This window comes from Hyperolius riggenbachi, chromosome 3 (assembly GCF_040937935.1).
Source record: "Hyperolius riggenbachi isolate aHypRig1 chromosome 3, aHypRig1.pri, whole genome shotgun sequence".
Taxonomy (NCBI): Eukaryota; Metazoa; Chordata; class Amphibia; order Anura; family Hyperoliidae; genus Hyperolius; species Hyperolius riggenbachi.
In genome coordinates this window covers 65,361,393-65,386,828 of record NC_090648.1, presented here as the reverse complement: position 1 = coordinate 65,386,828, position 25,436 = coordinate 65,361,393, and the positions used below count along the sequence as shown (strand labels likewise).

At 44.8% G+C, this 25,436-nt stretch overlaps 1 protein-coding gene and 1 long non-coding RNA gene across 18 annotated transcripts in view; one reads left to right on the top strand and one right to left on the bottom strand.

Annotated features, from left to right (window-relative positions):
- ELAVL3 (ELAV like RNA binding protein 3) overlaps positions 1–25,436 on the top strand; it is a 112,316-nt gene that overhangs the window by 35,768 nt on the left and 51,112 nt on the right. For 3 of the 17 annotated variants that reach the window (XM_068274259.1, XM_068274257.1, XM_068274262.1), the window contains exon 1: positions 13,749–14,054. The exons of 3 other annotated variants lie outside the window; for them this stretch is intronic. In XM_068274259.1, the coding sequence (XP_068130360.1) occupies positions 13,872–14,054 (183 nt within the window). In that variant the 5' untranslated portion in view covers positions 13,749–13,871. 11 more of the 17 variants (XM_068274258.1, XM_068274256.1, XM_068274261.1 and 8 more) reach the window with 9 other exon arrangements.
- On the bottom strand, positions 577–14,254 carry LOC137562687 (uncharacterized). Its single transcript, XR_011030161.1, has 3 exons — positions 14,063–14,254; positions 10,784–10,830; positions 577–772 (listed from the first exon to the last, which is right to left on the bottom strand). It is a non-coding gene; the product is annotated as an uncharacterized lncRNA (long non-coding RNA).

The following is a 25,436-nucleotide window of genomic DNA, read 5'->3' as shown; positions in this document are numbered from 1 at the left end:
AAACAGCAGTAGTACCTAGACCAGTGATGGCTAACCTTGGCACTCCAGCTGTGGTGGAACTACAAGTCCCATGAGGCATTGCAATACTCTGATAGCTCTTAGCATAACTTGGGGAGGCAGAGGCATGATGGGATTTGTAGTTTTGTCTCATCTGGTGTGCCAAGGTTAGCCATCATTGACCTAGACAGTTGCGACAACTGGCGCAGGTGAATGCATGGGCACTGGGGCGGGGAACATTTACATTTGGGGGCAGCGGCCAGGGGTTGTCAGTCAGGAATATTGCATGCCATTATCACCGCACACCCGATCAACCACGTTGGCCCGAGATTTCCTGACATGCTTGATGGATACATTTCACCGTTATTGACTCGAAAATCGTCAAATCGTCGATCAAGCGTGCTTGTTGCAGCACCAATTTTCATCCTTTTCGATAGAGTTATTGGATGGTCGATCGGCTCACAAAATCGATAGATGTATGGGTACTTTAACTCTTTCAGACATAAAATAGGAGATACAAAACACAGCCTAGTTATTTGCATGCTTGGCACTGTACATACACGCGTCTATCCCTTCATGTCACATGTCACCTCTGGTATACTTTAATACAGAATTCTTGACAAAAAACAGAAAGACACTTTGAGGAAGAGATCTTATAATCTTCTCATTCGCTGTACCTCTCTTCACTGATATGGCTCTTCTATGACCTTTCGCGCTGGTTGCCGTAGTGACCGATGCTTCTATTTCTATAGTCTATTTCTGCATTAAAGAGGCACTGTAATGACAAACAGTCGAATGCACTACATTATCAATGATACCCAATTTTACCTTAGTGGCTTCAGCATCAGAAACCCTTCCTATATCTATAGATGTGTATGGGTAAGTAGCCACATCCTCCCAGTGGTGTTTAGCCTAGACTGTTTAGTTAAGCAGCTTTCTGCCCCAGAGCATTCTGATCCAGGAGATCTGTAGACTGTGGAGGGGAGGAGCCCTTGCAATTGTGGTTGAGGAGGGTTGGTACGATTGGAGGCCCCCAACGTGAATGGAGTCATGGTGGCCACACTTTTTGGTAGATGGAGTCCTGGTGCCCACACTTGTGGGTGGATGGAGTCAATGTGGCCACACCCTTATGAGAGGGCCATTGTGGCCATATTTTTATGGGAGAGTCATTGTGGCCACACTTGTTGTGAGTGGATGTAGTCATGGTGGCCACACTCTTATGGATGGGCCATTGTGGCCACATTCTTATGGGAGAATCATCGCGGCCACACTTGTTGTGAGTGGATGTAGTCATGGTGGCCACACTCTTATGGATGGGCCAATGTGGCCACATTCTTATGGGAGAATCATCGTGGCCACACTTGTTGTGAGTGGATGTAGTCATGGTGGCCACACTCTTATGGATGGGCCAATGTGGCCACATTCTTATGGGAGAATCATCGTGGCCACACTTGTTGTGAGTGGATGTAGTCATGGTGGCCACACTCTTATGGATGGGCCAATGTGGCCACATTCTTATGGGAGAATCATCGTGGCCACACTTGTTGTGAGTGGATGTAGTCATGGTGGCCACACTCTTATGGATGGGCCATTGTGGCCACATTCTTATGGGAGAATCATCGTGGCCACACTTGTTGTGAGTGGATGTAGTCATGGTGGCCACACTCTTATGGATGGGCCAATGTGGCCACATTCTTATGGGAGAATCATCGTGGCCACACTTGTTGTGAGTGGATGTAGTCATGGTGGCCACACTCTTATGGATGGGCCATTGTGGCCACATTCTTATGGGAGAATCATCGTGGCCACACTTGTTGTGAGTGGATGTAGTCATGGTGGCCACAATCTTATGCGTGGGCCAATGTGGCCACATTCTTTCTTTTTTTTTGTTTGTTTTTTTTCACAAAATTTTTTTATTGAGAAAGATATTATAAAAGTACAAACATTTAAACTTTTGTAAAGAGATCATACATAAAACTTTGGAGTAGAAGAAACATAGTGGCCCTGATAGTGCAAACTGCCTCACTGTGGAGGCCAGTGTTATAGGCTAATCAAGAGGGTGTTGGCAGCCTAGGGCATCAGTTACCAACACTCCTGGGGTGTCGAGGTACACCGATGTACGAAGGAGGGGTGCACAAAATGTAATGGGTCCAATGCGCAGAGGGGGGTGGACCTCATTGAGGGTGACCTTGAGTACCTATGGTATCAGGACTGAGTGGGGATAGGGGGGGATGCCTAAGGCACGCACCCCTGCATTGAAGGATGTAGATAAAGGTGGATGGGCACATTCTTATGGGAGAATCATGGTGGCCACACTTGGTGTGAGTGGATGTAGTCATGGTGGCCACACTCTTGTGGAAGGCCATAGTGGCAGGATCCACTAACACCTACCAGATGTCAACATATCCAAAGTGTCCGGTGTTGTACATCTTATTACCCTGAATTAGTATGTGATATACAATATCAACCACAAATTCCATCAGTCCATTATTTTCACAATAAATGTTAACCTCTACTCTTTGCTTCGGTACCCCTAATAATAAATAAATAGGTATTTACTTCTAATAATTACAGGGAATATCAATATCATTTTGGAATGATGCTTAGCCATGTTTACTGCAGCCTCCATGTAAGCTGACCAACCACGCCAAAGGGAGATCCCATTTCTGGTCAGTCAGCAGAAAAGGTTCCTCTAGAAGGAATGTTGTATGTTGGACGCAGGAAGTGGAATCTCAGCACTTCTGGTGGATGCTGCATTTTGCGCAGGAGCAGAGTGTAGCAGGCCAGCAATGGCAGAACCGGCCAGTCGCCAGTGTCATATCTAGTTTTACTAGAAATATCAGTAATACAATGCAATGTAATTGAATCAGGGAGTAAAGGATTTTGAACACATTGGGCTCAATTCTGGTAGCTCTGTGAGGTAAATATTTTTTGGTAGGTAAAATACCTCATGAGGTATTTTCCTCTTCTTTTATCAATTCTGAAAGATTTTTCTCCATTTCAGAACATGAGGTAAAATATGTGGTAAAACATGAGGTAAATGCATAGAGTGAGGTAAAACATGAGGTATTTCAGTGGTAAGCCTGTAGCAAATAAGAAATAGTCTTTAATTGTCTTCCATAAGTTAGGATAGTCTTTGGAAGATGTTTTTTTTATTTTTGAGGAGGGAAGGTGTATTTGATTATGTAGCAACCTATGAAAAGTAAATTTATAGGCATCCATTACAAGAAAAAAACAAAACACAAATCCAGCTCATTTACCTTTAGAGGCTGGGGGGAGGGGGGGGTGGTAGGAGCACTTTTAGAGGCTGGGGGGGGGGGGGGGGGTTGGAGCACTTTTAGAGGCTGGGGGAGGGGTCAGCACTTTTAGAGACTGGGGGTGTGAGTACTTTTACTTTTAGAGTCTGGGGGTCTGGAGGGGGGGTTACAGCACTTTTACTTTTAGAGGCTGCTGGGGGGGGGGGCCTCGGAGCACTTTTAACCAGAGGAGGAGGGGGGGGGGAGAAATCGGTGTTTGCCGCAGTTTTACTTAATTTTTTTAAAAAATAGAGGCTGTGGGTTGGAGCATTTTTACTTTTTTTTTCCAACCAGAGGTTGGGGAATGGCAATGTTGGGGGGGGGGGGGGAGGGGGCACGGCAGATGAAAGATTGTACAGGGCTTGGACCACTTTTTCTTTTTTTAAAACAAAATGGAAGCTGGGGCTGGGGGGGGGATTGTTGGTCAGATCACTTTTACTTATTTCAGCAAAATATGGGGGCCCTGAACACAGAACAAGCTGAAAAGGCTCCATGTTATGTGACAGATATCACAATTCTGTCACAGCACTGCATTTATCATGTGGTAGAGGTAGGTCTAATTATGTGAGGTAAAAGACATGCAAACACGCACCTTATTTTACTTCAGAATTCAAGTGTGAGGTATTTCACTACTAAATACCACACATTTTTAGTAGAAAATTACCGCATGAATTACCTCATGAAATTACATGAGGTAAAACTTTACTTAAACTACCAGAATTCAAAAATTGATTTCCCTCATGAGGTAAACCCAATTCCATGAGGTAATTATTTACTAAACGCTACCAGAATTGAGCCCAATATGTGAAAAAAAGTGTTTTACTTTAAGGGCCCGTTTCCACTATCGCGAATCCGCATGCAGATTCGCACAGCCAATACAAGTGGATGGGCCTGTTTCCACTTGTCAGTTTTGCTGTGCGTTTTTCTGTGCAGGATTTTTCTGCATGGTACAGCCCTCAGAATTCGCCTGCGTGTGGAATGCAGGCGAATCGCACGCAATGTATTTAATAGGGAAATCGCATGCGTTTTCCCCATGCGTTTTTTGCCGCGAATTCGCATGCGATTTCGGATAGGTACCCATGTTAATTCACACAGGCAGTGATATGGTTAAAATCGCATCACCCTAACCTATGGGAAATCGCATGCGAAATCGCGGCAAAAACGCATGCGGAATCGCACCTGCATGTAATTTGACTGCGGTGATTCGCCGGCGATTCCGCAACGCTATAGTGGAAACGGGCCCTTAAGTGTACTAGTTCTCAACTAGCTTAAAATAAGTTTCTATTCAATAATTTATTGTCCAGTGTTGCATAATATGTTGGCGCTTTATAAATACAATAAATAAATAAATAATGCATCACATTACAGATGAACCTGAAGTGAGAGAGTAATATGGAGGTTGCCATGTTAATTTCTTTTTAAACAATACCAGTTGCCTGGTAGTACTTCTGATCTCTTTGGCTGCGGTAATGTCTGAATCACACACCTGAAACAAGTCTAGTCAGCTGCCTAGTCTAGTCAGCCTTCACTGATCTGCATGCTTGTTCAGGGTCTATGGCTAAACATTTTACAGGCAAATAATCAGCAGGACAGCCAGGGAGTGTGCATAGTCTAAAAGAAAATAAATATATCAGCCTTTCCTTTTTTACTTCCTCTGACTGAAGCCAATCCTGACGTCATTTCCTCCCTTACTATTTTTTTTCTCCTAGAAACTGCACTCTTATATCTAGCTCGCTTTGTAAAAACATGTGAGCACAGCATAGATCTTATTTCAGCAGCTTCTGCAGAGGGGTGAGGTGTATTTCCCTTCTCAGCCTCTTGTCGCACTGAACTGCGCTCAGCCAATCAGTGAGGATCAGGAATGTGCGAGGGGAGATGACAAGCTTCCCTCTCCTGGGCAATGTACCAGTACAGAGCCAGACTGACTGAGATAAGATTCATTACAGCAGACACATTTATGATTATATTGGAATGCTTGCAATGCAGACTGCATGTAAACTACTTAATAAACACAAAGCAGTGGGTAAATGGAATTTGATTTTGTGGCTGACAATCCTGCTTTAAGAATAACTAGTGGGTGAGCATTGCTCCTGACGCATCCGCATAAGACCGCTGACCTGCTCACAGTGATAGTATGATGTCATGTTTGGCATCAGATGATTGCAAGCAGTGCATTAGTCATGATAATATGACATGCGAGGTTTGGGTGCCAGCTCTGAGCAGGCATATGGAGAGCTCCATACTATTCCACAGGCTACCGTTAAAGTGGATCCGAGATAATCTTTTACTTATTGCATAATTGTGTTCCTTTCATATAGTTTATAGGGCATTCCTCAAGCCAAATACATTTTTTGTTTTGTTTTAATACTCTAATTCTCTATAAACTAAACAAGCCCCGCCTACAGCTTCAGAGTGCCTTGGCATTCTCAGACTCATGTAGCAAGGGCTTATGGGAGCTCAGTCTGGGCAGGAGGAGGTTATTAGCCAGAGATTTCAGAGGTAGAGGGGAGGAGGGAGTAGGAGAGGGGAGTGAATTTGTCACAGGCTGAGAGATGGAGATACAGATCAGCTTGCCTGTGTGTAATGTGACAAACAGAACATGGCTGCTGCCATTGTATCACAGGAATAAATAATCATAAACTGTTGAAGCTGTGTGCAGCTAGATTTGCTGTGTAAACTATCTAAACTTTAGATAAGATTTATAGACAAGTTACTCGTTATAGTTAGTTTTTCATCTCGGATCCGCTCAGATACATTCAGTGGTGCATCACTATCAAATGTGAGCGTTAAACAATAGAGGAAGCCTGCGAGAAAACCTGGACATAGGAAAGCAGTAACATGATAAAAATGATACAGTCAGAGCTTATATCTCATGTAAAAAAAAAACAACCTGTCCGATCTTTCTGATTTGCACTAAGCTAAAGAGGAACTGTGGTAAAAATAACGTAATAAATAAAATTGCTTAATTTTTTTTTCTTTACAATATTCAATTATAAATGATTTAGTCGGTGGTTGCCCATTGTAAAATCTTTCCTCTGCCTGATTTACATTCCTAAATGTATCACTGGCGGAGACAACTTTAGTCCTGTCAGGGGCAGCGAATGTTCGTTTTTACTGAGAGTTTCGAAGACAGTGAAAATAATACATGCTCTGGGAGTAGAATACCACATAGCTAAGCAGCCTAGGCTAGATATCACTGGGAGGGCGGGGCTCCATACCAATATACAGCTATATATACAGTAGCAGTAACAAGTATGTGAACCCATTGACATTATATGGAGTTCTGCACAAATTGGTCATAAAATATGATCTGATCTTCATGTAAGTCACAACAATAGACAATCACAGTATGTTTAAAGGACACCCGAGGTGAAAATAAACTAATGAAATAAACAATTGTATCTATCTTCCTTCTCCTAAAAATGACTTTTTACGTTATTCCACAGTTTTATTTTATGATTAAATCTACTTTTTAAGTTTTAATTGTTTTATTGTTTTTGCTCAATGACGCATTCATTGAAGTATGCCAGAGCTAAAATCTATAAACTATTGACCCTTTTTTATCTCTTTCCTGCTCTCAGAAGCCATTTTCTGCTAGGAAAGTTTTTTACAGTTGGAATTTCTTATTAGTGAGGATCACACTGTGGTCACTTCCTGTCTGAGTCAGGACTGAGTTACTATTCTTGCTAAATACACACAGGGTGCATTTCTCTGTGTTTTACTTGTGTCCTGTGGAAGAGTTCAGGTCCACTTTAAGGCCTTTTTTCCAGGGAAGGCTGAATTGCCCGCTTGCTGGGCATTACCCTGTGGCCAAAAAATGTCTTGTGTTAGATCTGAGGATGGCAACCGACATACTTCATGGGGGATGGGGGGGGGGGGGGGGGGTTTGCCTATCACCTATGTTGAGTGCTAGCAAGTGTCTAACTTGTGAATGGGAGCAGCAAGCACCTGACAGAAGGTGAATTCACTGTCTCCAGCTGCTCATGGTGAAAGGCCTCAGTCTCTGTGGGTGGGGCTGCTGCTAGAGCCACATCCCTCTGCTGTTTAGGCTGGAAAGGGGCAGGCACAGATTGAATCTCTTGGATAAGATTACAGCCTATAGCAGGGGTCAGGAATCTTTTTGGCTGAGAGAGCCATAAACGCCACATATTTTAAAATGTAATTCCGTGAGAGCCATACAATGTTTCAAACTGGGACAGTAGGGCTCACGTCCCTGTTGCCATGGTGATGTGTATACAGTTGATCCTCCAGGCAGCGGAAGTGTCAGACACATCTTCAGCTTCTCTTGGGTTTCAGCAACATCAGCAATTTCCCCCGAGAGCCAGACAGGAGAAATACCGACTAACAGCTTGTACAATTAGCTAGCTGACTTGGGGGTTAATTCACTTTGTAGGACGAGATCCCCACACTTTGGTCCAATAGGCTGCCTGTCAAGTGACAGGCATCCTAGTGTGCCAATCTAAGTTTGGGGATCTCCTTCTACAAAGTCACTGGACTTGACAGGGTCCAGAGTCGGACAATTGGAGCAGCTGTTCGTTTTGGGGTAGCGCGAGTAAGTTAGCAGTGCGTGCTACAGCAGTAGCGTGAACTACTTTGAAAGTTCTTCTTGCCCTGCCACGCTAAGCTGCGCCGCTTGAGCAGTGTAGCTTAGTGAATCAACCTCTACTGATTTGTATGTGAGCCAGATGCAGCCATCAAAAGAGCCACATCTGGCTCCCGAGCCATAGCTTCCCTACCCCTGGCCTATAGCAAAGACTGCAGTGGAGGAAGCAAATGACTTGTCTTCAGTAATCAGGTTATTGTTTACAGATTTAAAAAAAAAAAAAAGCGCTCACTCAAATGCTGGGTTTGGCATCTAGGTTTAGTTCATATTAGTAGAAGCAATCTATAAAAGATGAGCGGAGCGCTCCATAGTGTAAAACCAATGACAATTTTATTATGCGCAAATAAAAATCCTACTTACAGGATAGAAGTTGAAATGTCGCATGTAGTACATTTAGTACATTCAGGAGACCAATCGTCCCTCCCGCAGCGTGGATACCGCCCGGCTATGGCCAGCAGCAAAGCGTCCGTCCGTATGTTAGGTCCTCTCTCTACTGGGGGGCTTGGTCACCATGGATACGTGCCTGTAGCGTGATGACGCATTTCGGCATCACTGCCTTCGTCAGATCACGCTACGGCACTGGCCACGCTAAGTTAAAAGCGCCTGCTTCCGCCCTAAAGAATGACGTGATCAGAGAGGGCTGGGAGAGGCACATGTATTACGCAGCAACGCTTAATGGTTGCTGTGGTGACGGCGTACAGGGGACAGATCTTCCCTGCGCTTTTATGCCACTCAGTCTGTGCTGGTCAGTGAAATGTAAAGTGCCTAGCGCAGAACGAGGAGTGGCAACTGACACAAGAATGTGTCAATGTCTCTAAAATGGACAGCTAATAAGGAATATTTTTTTAGATTTGTAAAAACTAATTATAAATAAAAGAATCTATATTGATTCATTATAAACTGGTTCACAAAAAATACATTATAAACTGGTACACAAAAAAAAAAAAAAATGTTTGCAAACAGAAATAATAAAAATATCAAACAAATAAATTACCGTATATACTCGCGTATAAGCCGACCCACATATAAGTCGAGGTACCCACTTTTCCCTCAGTAACCAGGAGAAAGTGATCTACTCGCGTATAAGCCCCCTCCCCAGTATAGCCCACTCCACAGTAGTCAAATATGACCCCAGTGCAAGTCAGCACCCGTCCCCATAGCTAGATGTGCTACAAAGATGATAGTTGTGTCTGAAGACGCCACTAGATGGGGTCATAGATAAGAGACACAGTGAATGTCACACAGGAAGAATCCCTGATCATTGCACCACTTACATGTTGCTTGCATGCTTTGCTCCACAAGCTAGGGGACACAGGTAGTCTTGAGCAGCGCACTCTGCACACCATGTTGCAGGGGATGGGGGGGCACAGACACAGCAGAGAGCCAGCTTGCAAGAGCAGGATTACTAGTGCACGATCCTTATGCTCCTCTGCAAGTAACAAAACCTGCTCCACCATCCATTCTGCTCCACTGACTCACATATAAGCCGAGGAGGTAACTTTTCAGCACATTTTTTGTGCTGAAAAATTAGGCTTATATGCGAGTATATACAGTATATAAAACCATCAGGGTCAGTACACAATGAATAACAATAGTAGAGCAAATGGTAAGATGAAATGGGTAGAGTTAAAATTTAATTTAGTCATTTAATTTTGAAAAATGCACAAAATTGCATAAATGCCCAAACTTCTAATGAGGGTGGAGGGAGGGCTAATGTAAATGGGTGTTTGCTTACATGGATTGAAAAAATGTAGTTTCGCTGGATAAAAATGCTCACAGGGAGAATGCATGGGAATTCTATGACTAGCGGGTGCTCCTTCTATTTACAGGGAGGAAGGGACTAGGGGGAAGGGGAGGGGGTGGGGGGAATGGAAAAAAGAGGGTGGGGGCTGCAGAATCGCTGGTAGGTCACAACCCTCGGTACCCACGCTGATGTTAAACAATATTACACAGGGATGCAAAAAGGTGTAAAAATGTGTTTACAGCCTTACAGACCACATCATGTTTTGTACCATGTTATATACATCATATTATATACATCCCGCATATGGGACAATATATGTACTAGGCATGGTACCACCTCAAACCATATTTATGCTAACTCTCATGCAAAAAGTAGACAGATCCTAGTAAGGGCTCTTTTCCGCGATCGCAATCGCGTTTCAATTTCCACCATGCGATTGCGATTGAGCTACTATATTCATTATAGTCCAGCTGAATCGCATACAAAACGCGGCAGGACGACGATTGCGCTTTGACCAAAATCGCATCGCAATCGGATCGCACTAATGGAAATTGCTGCTGCAGTTTCCATTCGTTTAATGTACCTTGCGATTTGCGATCAGAATCAAATCGCAAATCGCAGGCTAGTGGAAAAAGGCCCTAAAGGTCTATGTCATACACATCATTATAAACGTCATGAATCTATTTACTCTAAGGCTAGGTTTCCACTTGTGTGTTTGCTCTCAGTTTTTCTGGTCAGAAAATTTGCATACATTTTAAAACCAATAGTAGTGAATGGACCTGTTTCCATTCTATGCGAATTTTCTGACGCGTCGGCATGCGGGAAAAAATCTGGGACCCTGCATCAGTTTTTCGTCCGTTGTACACGATTCGTCCACGAATCACGTGTAATAGATTTCAATGGCATCGCATAGGAATGCGATGTTTTGCATAGTTGGAGCGATTCGGACCTTTGTACCCAGCATGCTGATGATGATGTATTTCCTCTTCCTGTTTCCGATCGACAGAGAGAGAGAGAAAGCAAGCTGTCAACATGCAGAGGAGTGTTTATGACATAGAGGGGCTGGTAGCTCAGATACAGGCGCACCCCTGTCTGTATGATAAGGGACATAAAAAACATGCTATTCGGTATCTAATTACTCACCACTCCCTTTGTATGCTAAATTGATGTAAATTATGAACGATACAAAGCTGAAAGAGAACCACAACAACAGTGAGTATGTCAGGGAAGAACTCAAAAGAAAACATACAGATTACTCTAGATACGGATAACTATTTGTAGATCCCTAAATATAGGTGGCTATTTCTAGGCCTTCGTTAAGCCCATTTGGGGCTAAAGTATCCGGTCTGAAAATCCAAAAGGTATCTCTTTCACAAAGTCTCTTGTAACGCATTCCTGCGTTTGAATTTTTTGGGATGGTTTCATAGTTCAGACTAGTGACTTTGAAGACTCAGAGTTGAGTAACTTGTGGACGTTTTACTTACTCTTAGGCTTCTTGCACACCAAGACGTTGCGTTAGGTGGCACGTTAAGGTCGCATAACGTGCACCTAACACAACGTATGGTGCTGCAAGAGCCGACGGTAGAGTGAGCCGCATTAGGCGGCTCGATTCCTATAATGTCTCCCAGAGTGGCGCTGATTGGCCAGCGGGACCACGTGATGCGGAGCGAGACACTCCGCATCACGTGGTCCCGCCGGCCAATCAGCACCCGCCAGTGCAGTGAATATTAAGTAGCCATGTGCGCGGCTACTGTAGCTGGCTCTCCCCGCCTCCTCTCCGCCCCCCACTGCGCATGTGCAAACAGTCTAACGCGGCTATAGCCGCTCCAACGCCGTAGCATGCTGCACTTTGCGGGGAACGTGCAGCGTTACATGTAACGCAACGTGGGCTGTGTGAACAGCCCACTTGTGTTACATTGCTGTGCGTTGGGGGAGCGTTACAGGCTGCACTAACGTGCGCCTGTAACGTCCCTGTGTGTAAGCAGCCTTAAAGCAAACCTGAAGTGGACAAAAAAAAACTTATGATATAATGGATTGTATGTGTAGTATGAATAATAAATAAAAGATTAGTAGCAGAGACAGGAGTCTCAAATTCTTCTTTTCAGTTACAGCGTATAGTTTTTTTGTTAGTTTTCTTTTTATATCACATTGCATCATTCTGTCATATTTGCAATTTAGAAACCACACACTAGCCCTTATTCAATTCACTTATTCACCTGAGTTTTCTCCTAGGAGATATTTTTTTTCATCTTCTAATTTACAAATAAACTTCCAGCACTTTTCAACTAAAAAACTACCAAAAAGAAAAAGTACTATCAAAATTATCTTGAGTATTTTTTGTTTTGCTTGCTGGTGGCTTAAAAGGCTTTTTACTGACAAGTTTAAAAATATCACCTGGGAGAAATCTCAGAAGAAAAAGTTAATTGCATATGGGCCTCTGTCTTTTAAGCTATGAAACAAAGCAGAAGTAATCACCCTTTGAACTTCCCTGCAGTAAAACCTTATTTCATGCTGTCTCTCACAGTTTCTTGGCTGTTTAAAGGATACCACAACTGACATGTGGCATAATGAGATAGACATGGGTATGTACAGTGCCTAGCACACAAATAACTATGCTGTGTTCCTTTTTTTCTTTCTCTGTCTGAAAGAGTTAAATATCAGGTATGTAAGTGGCTGACTTAGTCCTGACTCAGACAGGAAGTGACTACAGTGTGACCCGCACTGATAAGAAATTCCAACTAAAAAACACATCCCTAGCAGAAAATGGCATCTGAGTGCAAGAAAGAGATAAAAAGGGAAATTTCTTATCAGTGAGGGTCACACTGTAGTCACTTCCTGTCTGAGTCAGGACTAAGTCAGCCACTTACATACCTGATATTTAACTCTTTCAGGCAGAGAAAGAAAAAAGGAACACACCATAGTTATTTGTGTGCTAGGCACTGTACATACACATGTCTATCTCATTATGTCACATGTCACTTTGGGTATCCTTTAAGAGCTTCAGAAAACTGGACTGTGTTCAGCTCAGAGAAGCTCTTTTGCATAGATAACAACTGAAGTTTCTTAACTCTTCATGTGATGGAAAACAATATGCAACTCTTTTCTTTGCTATTAACCAGCTGGGCGGTATGGACGAGCTCAGCTCGTCCAGTACCGCCGGAGCCTGCCGCTCAGGCCCTGCTGGGCCGATTTGCGCCAAATAAAGTGCAGCACACGCAGCCGGCACTTTGCCAGCCGCGTGTGCTGCCCGATCGCCGCCGCTCTGCGGCGATTCGCCGCGAGCAGCGGCGAAAGAGGGTCCCCCCAGCCGCCTGAGCCCTGCGCAGCCGGAACAAAAAGTTCCGGCCAGCGCTAAGGGCTGGATCGGAGGCGTCTGACGTCAGGACGTCGGCTGACGTCCATGACGTCACTCCGCTCGTCGCTATGGCGACGGTTTAAGCAAAACAAGGAAGGCCGCTCATTGCGGCCTTCCTTGTTTATTCTGGGCGCCGGAGGCGATCGGAAGAACGCCTCCGGAGCGCCCTCTAGTGGGCTTTCATGCAGCCAACTTTCAGTTGGCTGCATGAAATAGTTTTTTTTTAATTTAAAAAAAACCCTCCCGCAGCCTCCCTGGCGATCTTATCAGAACGCCAGGGTGGTTAATGTTCTATTTCTTAGCTGTACCACACATGCAATTCATTATATCATAAGTTTATTTTAGCTTCAGATTTGCTGTAAAGCTGTGCTCCGCACAGGTAAGTGTTTGGCCTTTTTTCGCATGAACAGTAACGAGGTGGCTCAGTTTGACAGCGTTGCTAGAAATGCACATTTTTCTTCAGACGTTTGTAAACAACATCGTGGTGAACAAAAGCCTAAAAGTCACGGGGTGTGTTGCTGGAACTGGAGGCCAGGCAGCAGGCATGCTGGGAAATCTGTCAGTCAGAGGCTGGGCGCTCAGTGTGGTAGCAAGGCTCAGATATCTGGGTCAGTGACCATGATTCGCTGCCCACTGAAAGAACTGTCACTATTTCCTTTTTCAAATAAGAATCCGCTCGGAGGGAGTCTGAGGCGGCCGTGGCGTTAACCCTTCCATTGCCTCCCGACTGGGATTTTCAGTAATGAGTTTAAAGCCTTATCTTCCCTTCCGTGTATCTCTTAATCCCAGTCCACAGGATGAGAAGGGTCTTTATGGCCTAATGCAGCTGAAATCTCGTTAAAGACATCCTGCTTACTCCAGGCTGCCAGGCCAATTATGCGAGGCGGCTGGCTGACAGATGCCACTCGCTGCTGTCTCCTCCTCCTCCTCCACCTCCTCTGTGCCCTTCCACCCTGCCTTGTTTTCCAGCGTCTGAGAATTCCCCGTCAATGTAGGGCGGACACCTCAATATGGCCGCCTGATAACTGCATGACCGTTGCGCTAATCCCGGCACGCAGAGTATTTACCATTCCAATGCAGTAATTAACAGTGAACAAAATGCTTTTTCTCATGTTGAAATGGCTGATGTCTTGGGACGGGAAGAAAAAAAAAGGACAGATATGGTGTAAAAAGGGACAGATGTCCCAGCGTTGTGCATTTCTTTCAGAGTGGCAACTGGCAATGGCCTGTGAAGAAAATCACCAGAGGGTGAGAAGAGAGCCGACATGCCTCAACAAGCTTTATTTGTCTCTGTCAGTACAGAACACATGTTCTATTCTCAAGCTCTGCCACACTGGATGCACTTCATCAGTGTGACAGAAACATGCAGACACCGATCACCATTTTGGTCTTCTGATATTAGGTATAGAGATGTCAATATGGTGCTAGCCACAACACAACATTCCCGCTTTTGGCAGCAAATCCCTCATCTCTTTTTCCTCCTCAAGGGTCCCTCGTCTTGGGCTGATGTACGAATGTATAAATTAGTGTATTTAACAAACCAGTGGTTGTGTTGAGCTAAATGGTGTATTCATTGTCTAAATTGATGTCTCGCTTATCTTAATGCGATTAAGTACGACTTGTGATAGAAGAAGCGGCCAGTGTGGTTTGAAAAAAGAAAATATGTATTTTGCTCTTGAATTCTTGAAGCCAAGTCTTTCTGGAGGTGTGTTGAATGTGTGATGGGATGTGTGACAAAGGCATGACTGGAGGTGTGGGGGCATGTAGTGATGGTGTGACTGGAGGTGTGGGGGCATGTAGTGATGGTGTGACTGGAGGTGTGGGGGCATGTAGTGATGGTGTGACTGGAGGTGTGGGGGCATGTAGTGATGGTGTGACTGGAGGTGTGGGGGCATGTAGTGATGGTGTGACTGGAGGTGTGGGGGCATGTAGTGATGGTGTGACTGGAGGTGTGGGGGCATGTAGTGATGGTGTGACTGGAGGTGTGGGGGCATGTAGTGATGGTGTGACTGGAGGTGTGGGGGCATGTAGTGAAGGTGTGACTGGAGGTGTGGGGGCATGTAGTGATGGTGTGACTGGAGGTGTGGGGGCATGTAGTGATGGTGTGACTGGAGGTGTGGGGGCATGTAGTGATGGTGTGACTGGAGGTGTGGGGGCATGTAGTGATGGTGTGACTGGAAGTGTGGGGACATGTAGTGATGGTGTGACTGGAGGTGTGGGGGCATGTAGTGATGGTGTGACTGGAGGTGTGGGGGCATGTAGGGATGGTGTGACTGGAGGTGTGGGGGCATGTAGTGATGGTGTGACTGGAGGTGTGGGGGCATGTAGTGAAGGTGTGACTGGAGGTGTGGGGGCATGTAGTGATGGTGTGACTGGAGGTGTGGGGGCATGTAGTGATGGTGTGACTGGAGGTGTGGGGGCATGTAGTGATGGTGTGACTAGAGGTGTGGGGGCATGTAGTGATGGTGTGACTGGAGGTGTGGGGGCATGTAGTGATGGTGTGACTAGAGGTGTGGGGGCATGTAGGGATGGTGTGACTGGAGGTGTGGGGGCATGTAGTGATCGTGTGACTGGAGGTGTGGGGGCATGTAGTGATGGTGTGACTGGAGGTGTGGGGGCATGTAGTGATGGTGTGACTGGAGGTGTGGGGGCATGTAGTGATGGTGTGACTGGAGGTGTGGTGGAGGCATGACTGGAGATAGGCCCCGGTTTACATCACAGGAGCCTATAGGCACAAATGTCCTGGAAACTTAGACTTCACACTCCATGAACCTACAAACCCCCGCTGAACTGCACTGCAAGTGTGCTGCCTGTCCCAGCTATCACTTCTCCCTTATTTCCCTTGCCCATCATAGTTAGCTACATGTGCCCCTTAGGATAAGGTAGGCAGAACTACCCTCAGTATTAAGTAGCTGAAGGTCCCCCCAACTGAAGGGAGATCTTGTCAGTGGAATGCAGAGACCTGGGTAAGTAATCTCATTTACACTCTGCTCAGGACTCTGCATATGTAAGGCAGAAGGGATTGAGAGCAAAGAGCATTGTGATCGAGAGGTGGGGGACGACCCGGGAACGGTCCCCATTGGTTGGTCTACTACAGCGGTGAGTGGCACACAAAGGGTGTTGGTGGTGGTCCACTCACATGCAATTGAAATTGGATATGCAGCAGATCATGTGTTATACACAGAAGAAGATGTTCTGAAAATCCTAGATGTTTATGGACATTTTATAATTTTAGGGCTCATGTACATGGACTTTTGACTGAACGTAAATTTGTGGTTCTTATTGCCAGAGCGCCATCTCTCTTGTGTTTTATTTAAGGCAGAAGAGAGGCACTAGGGGAGGGGAGTGAGCCACCTTTCCATCATTAGGCACATGTAAGCATGTGCCTTTTAGTAAATCCAGCCCTGACTGGAGGTGTGGTGGAGGCACTACTGGAGATGTGGTGGGGGCATGACTGGAGGTGTGGTGGAGGCATGACTGGAGTGGGGACATGACTGGAGATGTGGTGGGGACATGACTGGAGGTGTGGTGGAGGCATGACTGGAGGTGTGGTGGGGGCATGACTGGAGGTGTGGTGGAGGCATGACTGGAGGTGTGGTGGAGGCATGACTGGAGGTGTGGTGGGGGCATGACTGGAGGTGTGGTGGGGGCATGACTGGAGTTGTTTTGGGGGCATGACTGGAGGTGTGGTGGGGGCATGACTGGAGGTGTGGTGGAGGCATGACTGGAGGTGTGGTGGGGACATGACTGGAGATGTGGTGGGGACATGACTGGAGGTGTGGTGGAGACATGACTGGAGGTGTGATGGGAGCATGACTGGAGGCGTCGTGGAGGCACTACTGGAGATGTGGTGGGGACATGACTGGAGGCATGGTGGGGACATGACTGGAGGTGTGGCGGGGGCATGACTGGAGATGTGGCGGGGGCATGACTGGAGTAGTGGTGGAGGCATGACTGGAGATGTGCCGGGGCATGACTGGAGGTGTGGTGGGGGCATGACTGGAGATGTGGTGGGGGCATGACTGGAGGTGTGGTGGAGGCATGACTGGAGGTATGGCGGGAGCATGACTGTGGTGGGGGCATGACTGGAGGTGTGGTGGAGGCATGACTGGAGTAGTGGTGGAGGCATGACTGGAGATGTGGTGGGGGCATGACTGGAGGTGTGGTGGGGGCATGACTGGAGGTGTGGTGGGGGCATGACTGGAGGTATGGCGGGAGCATGACTGGAGGTGTGGTGGGGGCATGACTGAAGGTGTGGTGGGGGCATGACTGGAGATGTGGCAGGGGCATGACTGGAGATGTGGCGGGGGCATGACTGGAGATGTGGCGGGGGCATGACTGGAGGTGTGGTGGGGACATGACTGGAGATGTGGTGGAGGCATGACTGGAGGTGTGGTGGGGGCATGACTGGAGGTGTGGTGGGGGCATGACAGGAGGTGTGGTGGAGGCATGACTGGAGGTGTGGTGGGGGCATGACAGGAGGTGTGGTGGAGGCATGACTGGAGGTGTGGTGGGGGCATGACAGGAGGTGTGGTGGAGGCATGACTGGAGGCGTGGTGGAGGCACTACTGGAGATGTGGTGGGGACATGACTGGAGGTGTGGTGGGGGCATGACTGGAGGTGTGGTGGAGGCATGACTGGAGGTGTGGTGGGGGCATGACTGGAGGCGTGGTGGAGGCACTACTGGAGATGTGGTGGGGACATGACTGGAGGCATGGTGGGGGGATAATGACTGGAGATGTGGTGGAGGCATGAATGAAGGTGTTTTGGAGGCATGAGTGGAGATGTGGTGGAGTCGTGGAGACACAACAGGAGGTGTAGCGGGGGCGTGACTGGAGGCATGGTGGGGACATGACTGGAGGTGTGGTGGAGGCATGGTGGGGGGATAATGGCCTCGATTCATCATTGTCTTTGAGATAACTTTTTCCAGTTTGTTAAATTACCGAATTCGAAGTTTAGCGATTTCTAGTTGTATTCATCAAGGTTTTTCGGCATTCGGTGTGAATTCGATAACAATTCGATAAACATTCGGTAACGTGTCGATATTTCCATTTTACAGTGGTAATTTAACACAAGGCCATAAGATTCCCATGGAATTGTGGGTAAAAGGCAGTCCTTTGAGCACTACGTAGCAACATTCTGAATAGGGCTTAACACCTGGACCAGGATTCTGGAAGTGGTTGGGACAATCCCACAATTTGATAGGAGCCTTTTCTAAAAAATTATAGTGCAACTAGCAAAATTAGTTAACCCTGGCACTGCCTGTGTTCTCTTACAAGATGATTCAAGAGAAATGCAGGTGTCGTGTTATAGCAAATAAATCTATTCTCTTGCAAATTGATATGGTTCTAGACCTTATTCTTGCCCTTCTGCGCCTTTGAATCACTCTCAGCTGATACATAACCACTTCAAATGGCTCCATCTTCTCTGTCAGCAATGATCTGACAGGAATAACGACAGAGCAGTGAAGGAGATAACTAATCCTAAATGTAACGCTAAACCACGCCCACTTTCTTTTTCATGAATTGCACTTTCTTCCGTTTTAGCGAATCGTTACCGAATCGTTAACGAATGTTCGCTAACAGCTATAGATAACTTTGATGAATCCTGAAATGAAGTTAACAAATTCGGTATTTTACCAAACTGTTGTTAACAAATTTGCTAAGTGTTGATGAATCGAGGCCTATGACTGGAGATGTGGTGGAGGCATGAATGAAGGTGTTTTGGAGGCATGAGTGGAGATGTGGTGGAGTCGTGGAGACACAACTGGAGGTGTAGCAGGGGGGTGACTGGAGGCATGGTGGGGACATGACTGGAGGTGTTTTGGAGGCATGACTGGAGATGTGGTGGAGGCGTGGAGACACAACTGGAGGTGTAGCAGGGGGGTGACTGGAGGCATGGTGGGGAGATGACTGGAGGCGTGGTGGGGACATGACTGGAGGCATGGTGGGGACATGACTGGAGGCATGGTGGGGACATGACTGGAGGCATGGTGGGGACATGACTGGAGGTGTGGTGGGGGGTGTGACTGGAGGTGTGGTGGGGGCATGTATGGGAAGTATGTGCTGCTACATGTCAGACCTCCGTTAGCAGATGCTTAGCTAACCTGCCTGAGCTAGTGTGTCACCAAATTAAAGTTTGGTGTACATATAATTAAAGGTAAATGCCATTGTTGTTGATTAAAACGTATTGCTTTCAGTTTGGCTCTATATACTGTATATTGCAAGGATTAACCACTTTACCTCCCTTGCTACGCTTATCTACTCCCCACAAAACTTTACTTGAATCTCAGGGGAGTAGATAGGCGTACTTGTGGTAAACAGTGTGCTGTATGCCCAATAAGCTATCTGATTATGTATATAGGGTATCATTTTAACCGTGACAAGTGAGAGAATAGATTTTGTGGTGTTTGACAACTGAGGGATAAGTCATGTGATTTTTTTTACCGGAAAACAGAATGAAAAGCAATAAAACTGTTATTTACATGTACTCTATACCCCTAAATAAACACTAGTAAAAAAAAACAAAAGTGACAGCATTGAAAAGAGAATACATAGTTACCCTAGGGACTTAGCTTTTAAAATATGTATGCCATGAGAGTGTATTACTGTTAATCATGAAGATAAGGGCTTTTTAATTACTGATAGAGTACAATGAGAAAACAAAAAACACAAACCAGAAACTAATATATTATCGCCATACATTGTACTAGGAACATTATTTAAATGTTGAGATAACCAGGACAAATTAGCAAATACAATGTGTGGGTTTTACCTATGGTAACATTGTTTATTTGAAAACTATAGTGCATGGAAATGGAGAAATAGTGTATTTTTTCTTTTTTTTTCTAATTTTTCCCTTTAAAATGCAAAGATAATAGCATAATTACTAAAAGCAAATATCACCCTCACAAAGCATAATTTGTGGCAAAAAAAACAAGATATAGATCATTTACATCTGATGAGTAGCAATAAAGTTATTGGTGAATGAATGGGAGGAGCGCTGAAATGTGAAAATTGCTCTGGATTTTAAGCAAAAAACCCTGTGGAGCTGAAGTGGTTAAAAGATACCCGAGGTGACATGTGACATAATGAGATAGACATGTGTATGTACAGTGCCTAGCACACAAAATAACTGCCACTAACATCAGGTATGTAAGTAGCATTTCCTGTCTGAGTCAGAACTGGGTCAGACTACAGTGTGGCCCTCACTGATAAGAAATTACAACTATAAAACACTTTCCTAGCAGAAAATGGCTTCTGGGAGCAGGAAAAAGATAAAAAGGGTCAAAAGTTCATAGATTTTAGCTCTGGCATACTTCAATAAATGTGTCATTGAGCAAAAACAATAAAACAGTAAAAAGTAGATTTAGATATAAAATAAAACTGTGGAATATCTTAAAAAGTAATTTTAGGAGAAGGAAGATAGATACAATTGTTTATTTCATTAGTTTATCTTCACCTCGGGTGTCCTTTAACAGCGACCGTTAGTGCAGAATGTTTGGATTTGTTTTTATGCATGTATAAAACACTAGTCTTTGCTCAGTGAGTGTGAGTGGTGCAGTCTGTAGCTCTTGCTTCTGGATAGCGCCGTGACAACAGTACTCCAAACAGAGTAATGTTGCCAATGTTGGAAAGAAGTGCAGTTTGAGCTCACTGTCACATTTTGCGGTTTTTATTAATATTTGCATTCAACAAGCAAAAAAAATAAAAATAAAAAGACATCAGATCATTTATTATCAAAACGCATGGTGTGCGATTCTTTTTAGAATCGCTGGCTGGGTCTCTGCTGCCGTCGTGGTGTGCGATTCTTTCGAAAGTCACCGGATTACTGGTTTGTACTAAATCATCATTTTGTGGGATACAGGTCATAATGTAAGAAGCATGGTTCTTGAGGCTCTATGTAGGTGTATTTGGAGAATGTGGACCAAACTTTTTCAAAGCGTGACATTGGCCTCAATTCACTAAGATCATGCTGGAGCTGTAAGAAAACTTACCTCCACACAGTAAGAGAGTTATCTTATCTCTTCATTCCTTAAGTTACCTCCTCTGTGGTTAATTTACCTCCTCTGTAGTTATTTTCACATGCAGTTAATAAACAGCCTGTCTTTAACTCTGGAGTTATTTTAAGTATTGGAGAGTTAACTTAAAGACAGAAGAGTTAACTTTAGGTTTGCCTGAGGTAAAATGTTGCCTGAATACTACATGCCTTATCACCATGGTAACAACTCTAGAAACATTATTAAAGACAGGAGATAAGCTTAGTGAATTGAGGCCATTGTATCCGTTACTTTAGCTCTAAATTTCTCAAAGAACATTGGCCTCAATTCACTAAGATCATGCTGGAGATAATAAGGCAAGAGAAAACTTACCTCCACACAGTAAGCCCTTTTCCACCTGCAATCGCTAGCGTTCACGCTGAACGCTAGCGATTGCTGAATCGCAAAACCGGCGATTCCCCCGACGTTTGCGGCCGCGATTTTGCTATGCTATGCACTGCATAGCAAAATCGCGGCAATTATCGCTCCGCCGCGCGTTCGCGTTCCCCGCAAAAACGAATCGCGGTAGTGGAAATGACCTACCGCGATTCCCATGTTAAAAAGCAAACCGTAGCGATTGTAAAATCGCTAGCGGTTTGCGTTTTTGCGATTCAGCATCGCAAACGCCGCTAGTGGAAAAGGGCCCTTAGAGAGTTATCTTATCTCTTCATTCCTTACGTTACCTCTTCTGTAGTTAATTTACCTCCTCTGTAGTTAATTTACCTCCTCTGTAGTTAAGTCACCTCCTCTGTAGTTAAGTTACCTCCTCTGTAGTTATTTTCACATGCAGTTAATGAACAGCCTGTCTTTAACTCTGGAGTTATTTTAAGGATTAAAGAGTTAACTTAAAGACAGAAGAGTTAACTTTAGGTTTGCCTGTGGTAAAATGTTTCCTGAATACTACATGCCTTATCACCATGGTAACACTCTAGAAGAGTTATTAAAGACAGGAGATAAGCTTAGTGAATTGAGGCCAATCTGGCCTAGTTTATTTTTAACTTTCTCAAATGGAAGTGTACCTGATAACCAGTGAGATGCAATCACCTGCTTTGTGGCTTTAAAAATGAGTGTTAGGCAATAGGCAACAGAAACTTAACATGTGTACAGGGGCATAGCAATAGTCCTAGCCACCAGCCATAGTAATTGCTATGGGGCCTTGGAACATAGGGGGCCCAAGGGGTAGTGAATGTGTTAGTCATTTTCCTGTGTTTCTCTACCTTCTGACTTTACCTCGGTGCCCAAAGACTGTTTGCAGTGTAACTTGCATAGGAATGCATAATGCCCAGTCAATTCATATCCTATTAAGTAAGGACAGTAGGTATCGCCCAAGAGTGCCTAAGTCTGAGGTCCCTCGTCTAAGTCTGAAATTCTGCTTTGGGCCCCATAATCCCTAGCTACGCCTCTGCATGTGTGCTAAGTTATTGTACCCGAGGCGTCAAAAAGTCAAGAGAGATACCTCTAGATCCACACCATCCCCCTGTCCCTTGTTGCCGAGCGGGGACCCCCTATTAACAATAAGAGCTTGTCGGTAGGAACATCAGGGCTGTGCTCTTTTTAGGCACGAGCGCAGGTCATGTTCATGCCAGAAGAGGAGCGATGCCCCGATGTTTCGGAGGGTCCTGAGCAGTGGCAGCGGACCGGAGGACAGCATCTCCTTAGGTAAGAATTAACTTTCTGAGCTTTGTAACGTCTCGGGTTCTCTTTAATATAATTTAAAAGGTAAGTTTGATATTTTATCATCTCTTCTCAATGCCACGGTCTTTACATGTCACAGAGCTAACATGTATGAACTATTGACTTTTTTTTAATCTATCCCCTGCAGTCAGAAGCTGTTCTCTGCCAGGCAAGAGTTTTATGGCTCTAATTCTTTTATCAGTGAGGGCTATGCTATAGTCCGACTGGGTCCCGACTGGAGAGAAACTGGTCACTTGCATACCTTAATGTTTAACTCTTTCAGGCAGAAAAACAAAAAAAGGAACATAACCTAGTTATTTGTATGCTTGGCACTGTACCATATGCTTTACTGTATGGTCGCACCCTACGTCTAACATGCGGTTCTAAATACTGCAATATCCTAGTACAAACTAGATGACTGACGCACCTGTCTCCACTGAAACTGTAGAGCCATTCTTACTCAAATTCAGTATCGAAAAATAAAAAAAAATCATAATGGTAAAAAACGTAGAAAATTTATTTTTTATCCAGTAGCAATGCGCTGGATGAGTACGGAATAAGCATGCCGTGACTCATAGTTCATTGTGGCGTGAATTATATTTTCGTGCCTCGGTTTTAAATAAACATGAGCACTTAGGTGCAATCATAGCGGATGGAGGGTGACTCATAAAATAGACTGATGGCAAAGTTAGTGCTGAACTCTGTGTATAAATACTCTCACCCTTCCGTTGTGGGTGTCATTTGTTATTTCTAGGGATGATCAGCGAGACGCAAATCATTTCTCCTTAATTTCAAATTCCATGTAAATAAAATTCAGCTTGAAATTGGGCCAATCATCATAACTTCCTGTCAATTTTTAGCTGCATAATATTTGCATGAAATTTGATGCAAGGAGAAAAGATTTGCATCTCACTGATCATCCCTAGTTATTACCGAAAGAAACGCAAAAAAGGGAAAACCCTAATCACTCAAACACTCAAAATATTTTTGAAAATAAGAGAGAAGTCGACCATCTCACCATGGCCGTCTCCTCTCCTACCCATACTCGGTAACCCCAACTTCCCATTGGGCCTTGGTAGTAATAGCTATCAGAAATGGCGCACAGACGCTCCTCTTAGGGCCATGCATTTGATCTCAGGGGGACAATGAGTAACTCTCGGGGAGCTCCGGACCTCTCTTGATATTACCAATCTCGATGCTTGGAGTCTTCTTCAGTTTGATCACTTTCTCATGACACAAGGGTCAAAGGCGAACTTCTCTAGATCCCTATCACTCTTTGAAAAAACATGCATAGACAAAGGAATGATAAGAGGCACTCTCTCCTTGCTGTATTAAATGACACTGAAGACCCCTGCTCCACATACAAGGCTAAATGGGAAAGGGACCTAAACATGTCCTTCTCTGATAAGCAATGGCACAAAATAAGTCTTCTATCTCTTCAAGGAGCCAGGAGGCAGGCTATAAAGTATTCACTAGATGGTATCTGACTCCTTCTAGGCTTCACAAAATGTACCCATCGACCTCCCCGTTATGCTGGAGATGCGGCCTGGAAACAGGCAAGTTAGTACATATATTCTGGTCCTGCAGTAAATTGGGACGATTCTGGGGGGATGTGAGAGAAATAATGCATTTGCTAATGGACTATCTTCCCCCTGACTCCCTGGCTTTCTTTCTATTACATCACAATCAGTGGTCGATCAGGAGATACAAAAAAACTCTCACTAGACACTTGATTAACGCTGCAAAAATTCTAATAGCTAGGAAGTGGAAAATTACTGAATCCCCTTCCATACGGGAATGGCTTCGAGAGATTGACTGGGTGGAAAAAATGGAAGACCTAACTGCTAGTATGCGGGATAAACGAGACCAATACTGGAAGACCTGGTTCGGGTGGTTCGAATTTAAAAAGACCCCCAGGTACGCTTCTCTCACATCCACTTAGACTTGGTATACCGTAAATTTGCAATCTCATGGAACTGTAACATAAATACAACCAATTATCCCCTTGGCCAATGAACTTGTGGATTGGCGGGCGCCTGGGTGAAGCGGTACACATATCCCTCATTCCTCTCCTTCTTTCTTCTCTCTCTTTCCTAACTCTTCTGATTGTACTAAACCCAATCTCTATGGATTACTTTGGATTAAACATCCAGACGGTTAACCTGTTGAAATTCCATGCCGAATTACAGCTAAGCCACAATGGAATCCTAGGTGTATGACCCCTATGGGCCCTGGGATTCCCTCCAACTATTAGACACAACGTAACTTGGTTTCTCCTGGTGCTATAAATAAGACAAGACAAATAACATTTATATTGCGCTTTTCTCCTTGCGGACTCAAAGCGCCAGAGCAGAGCAGCAGCCACTAGGGCGCGCTCTATTGGCAGTAGCAGTGTAAGGGAGACTTGCCAAAGGTCTCCTACTGAATTAGTGCTGGCTTACTGAACAGGCAGAGCCGAGATTCGAACCCTGGTCTCCTGTGTCAGAGGCAGAGCCCTTAACCATTACACCATCAGCCAACTGCTGTCCAGGTTCATCTGACTAATATGATACTAGGTGGTACTTTATCTAAAGCTGTTGAAAAAGTTGCTGGATGGCGCTGGTTTGCCATCAAGTTAATATTGTTCACTGTACCAATGTTTTACTACACATATATCTATGTAATGTCTTTCAAAAAATGTTGTTATAAATAAAGAATCTTTATAAAAAAAAAAAATGGGGAAAGTAAAC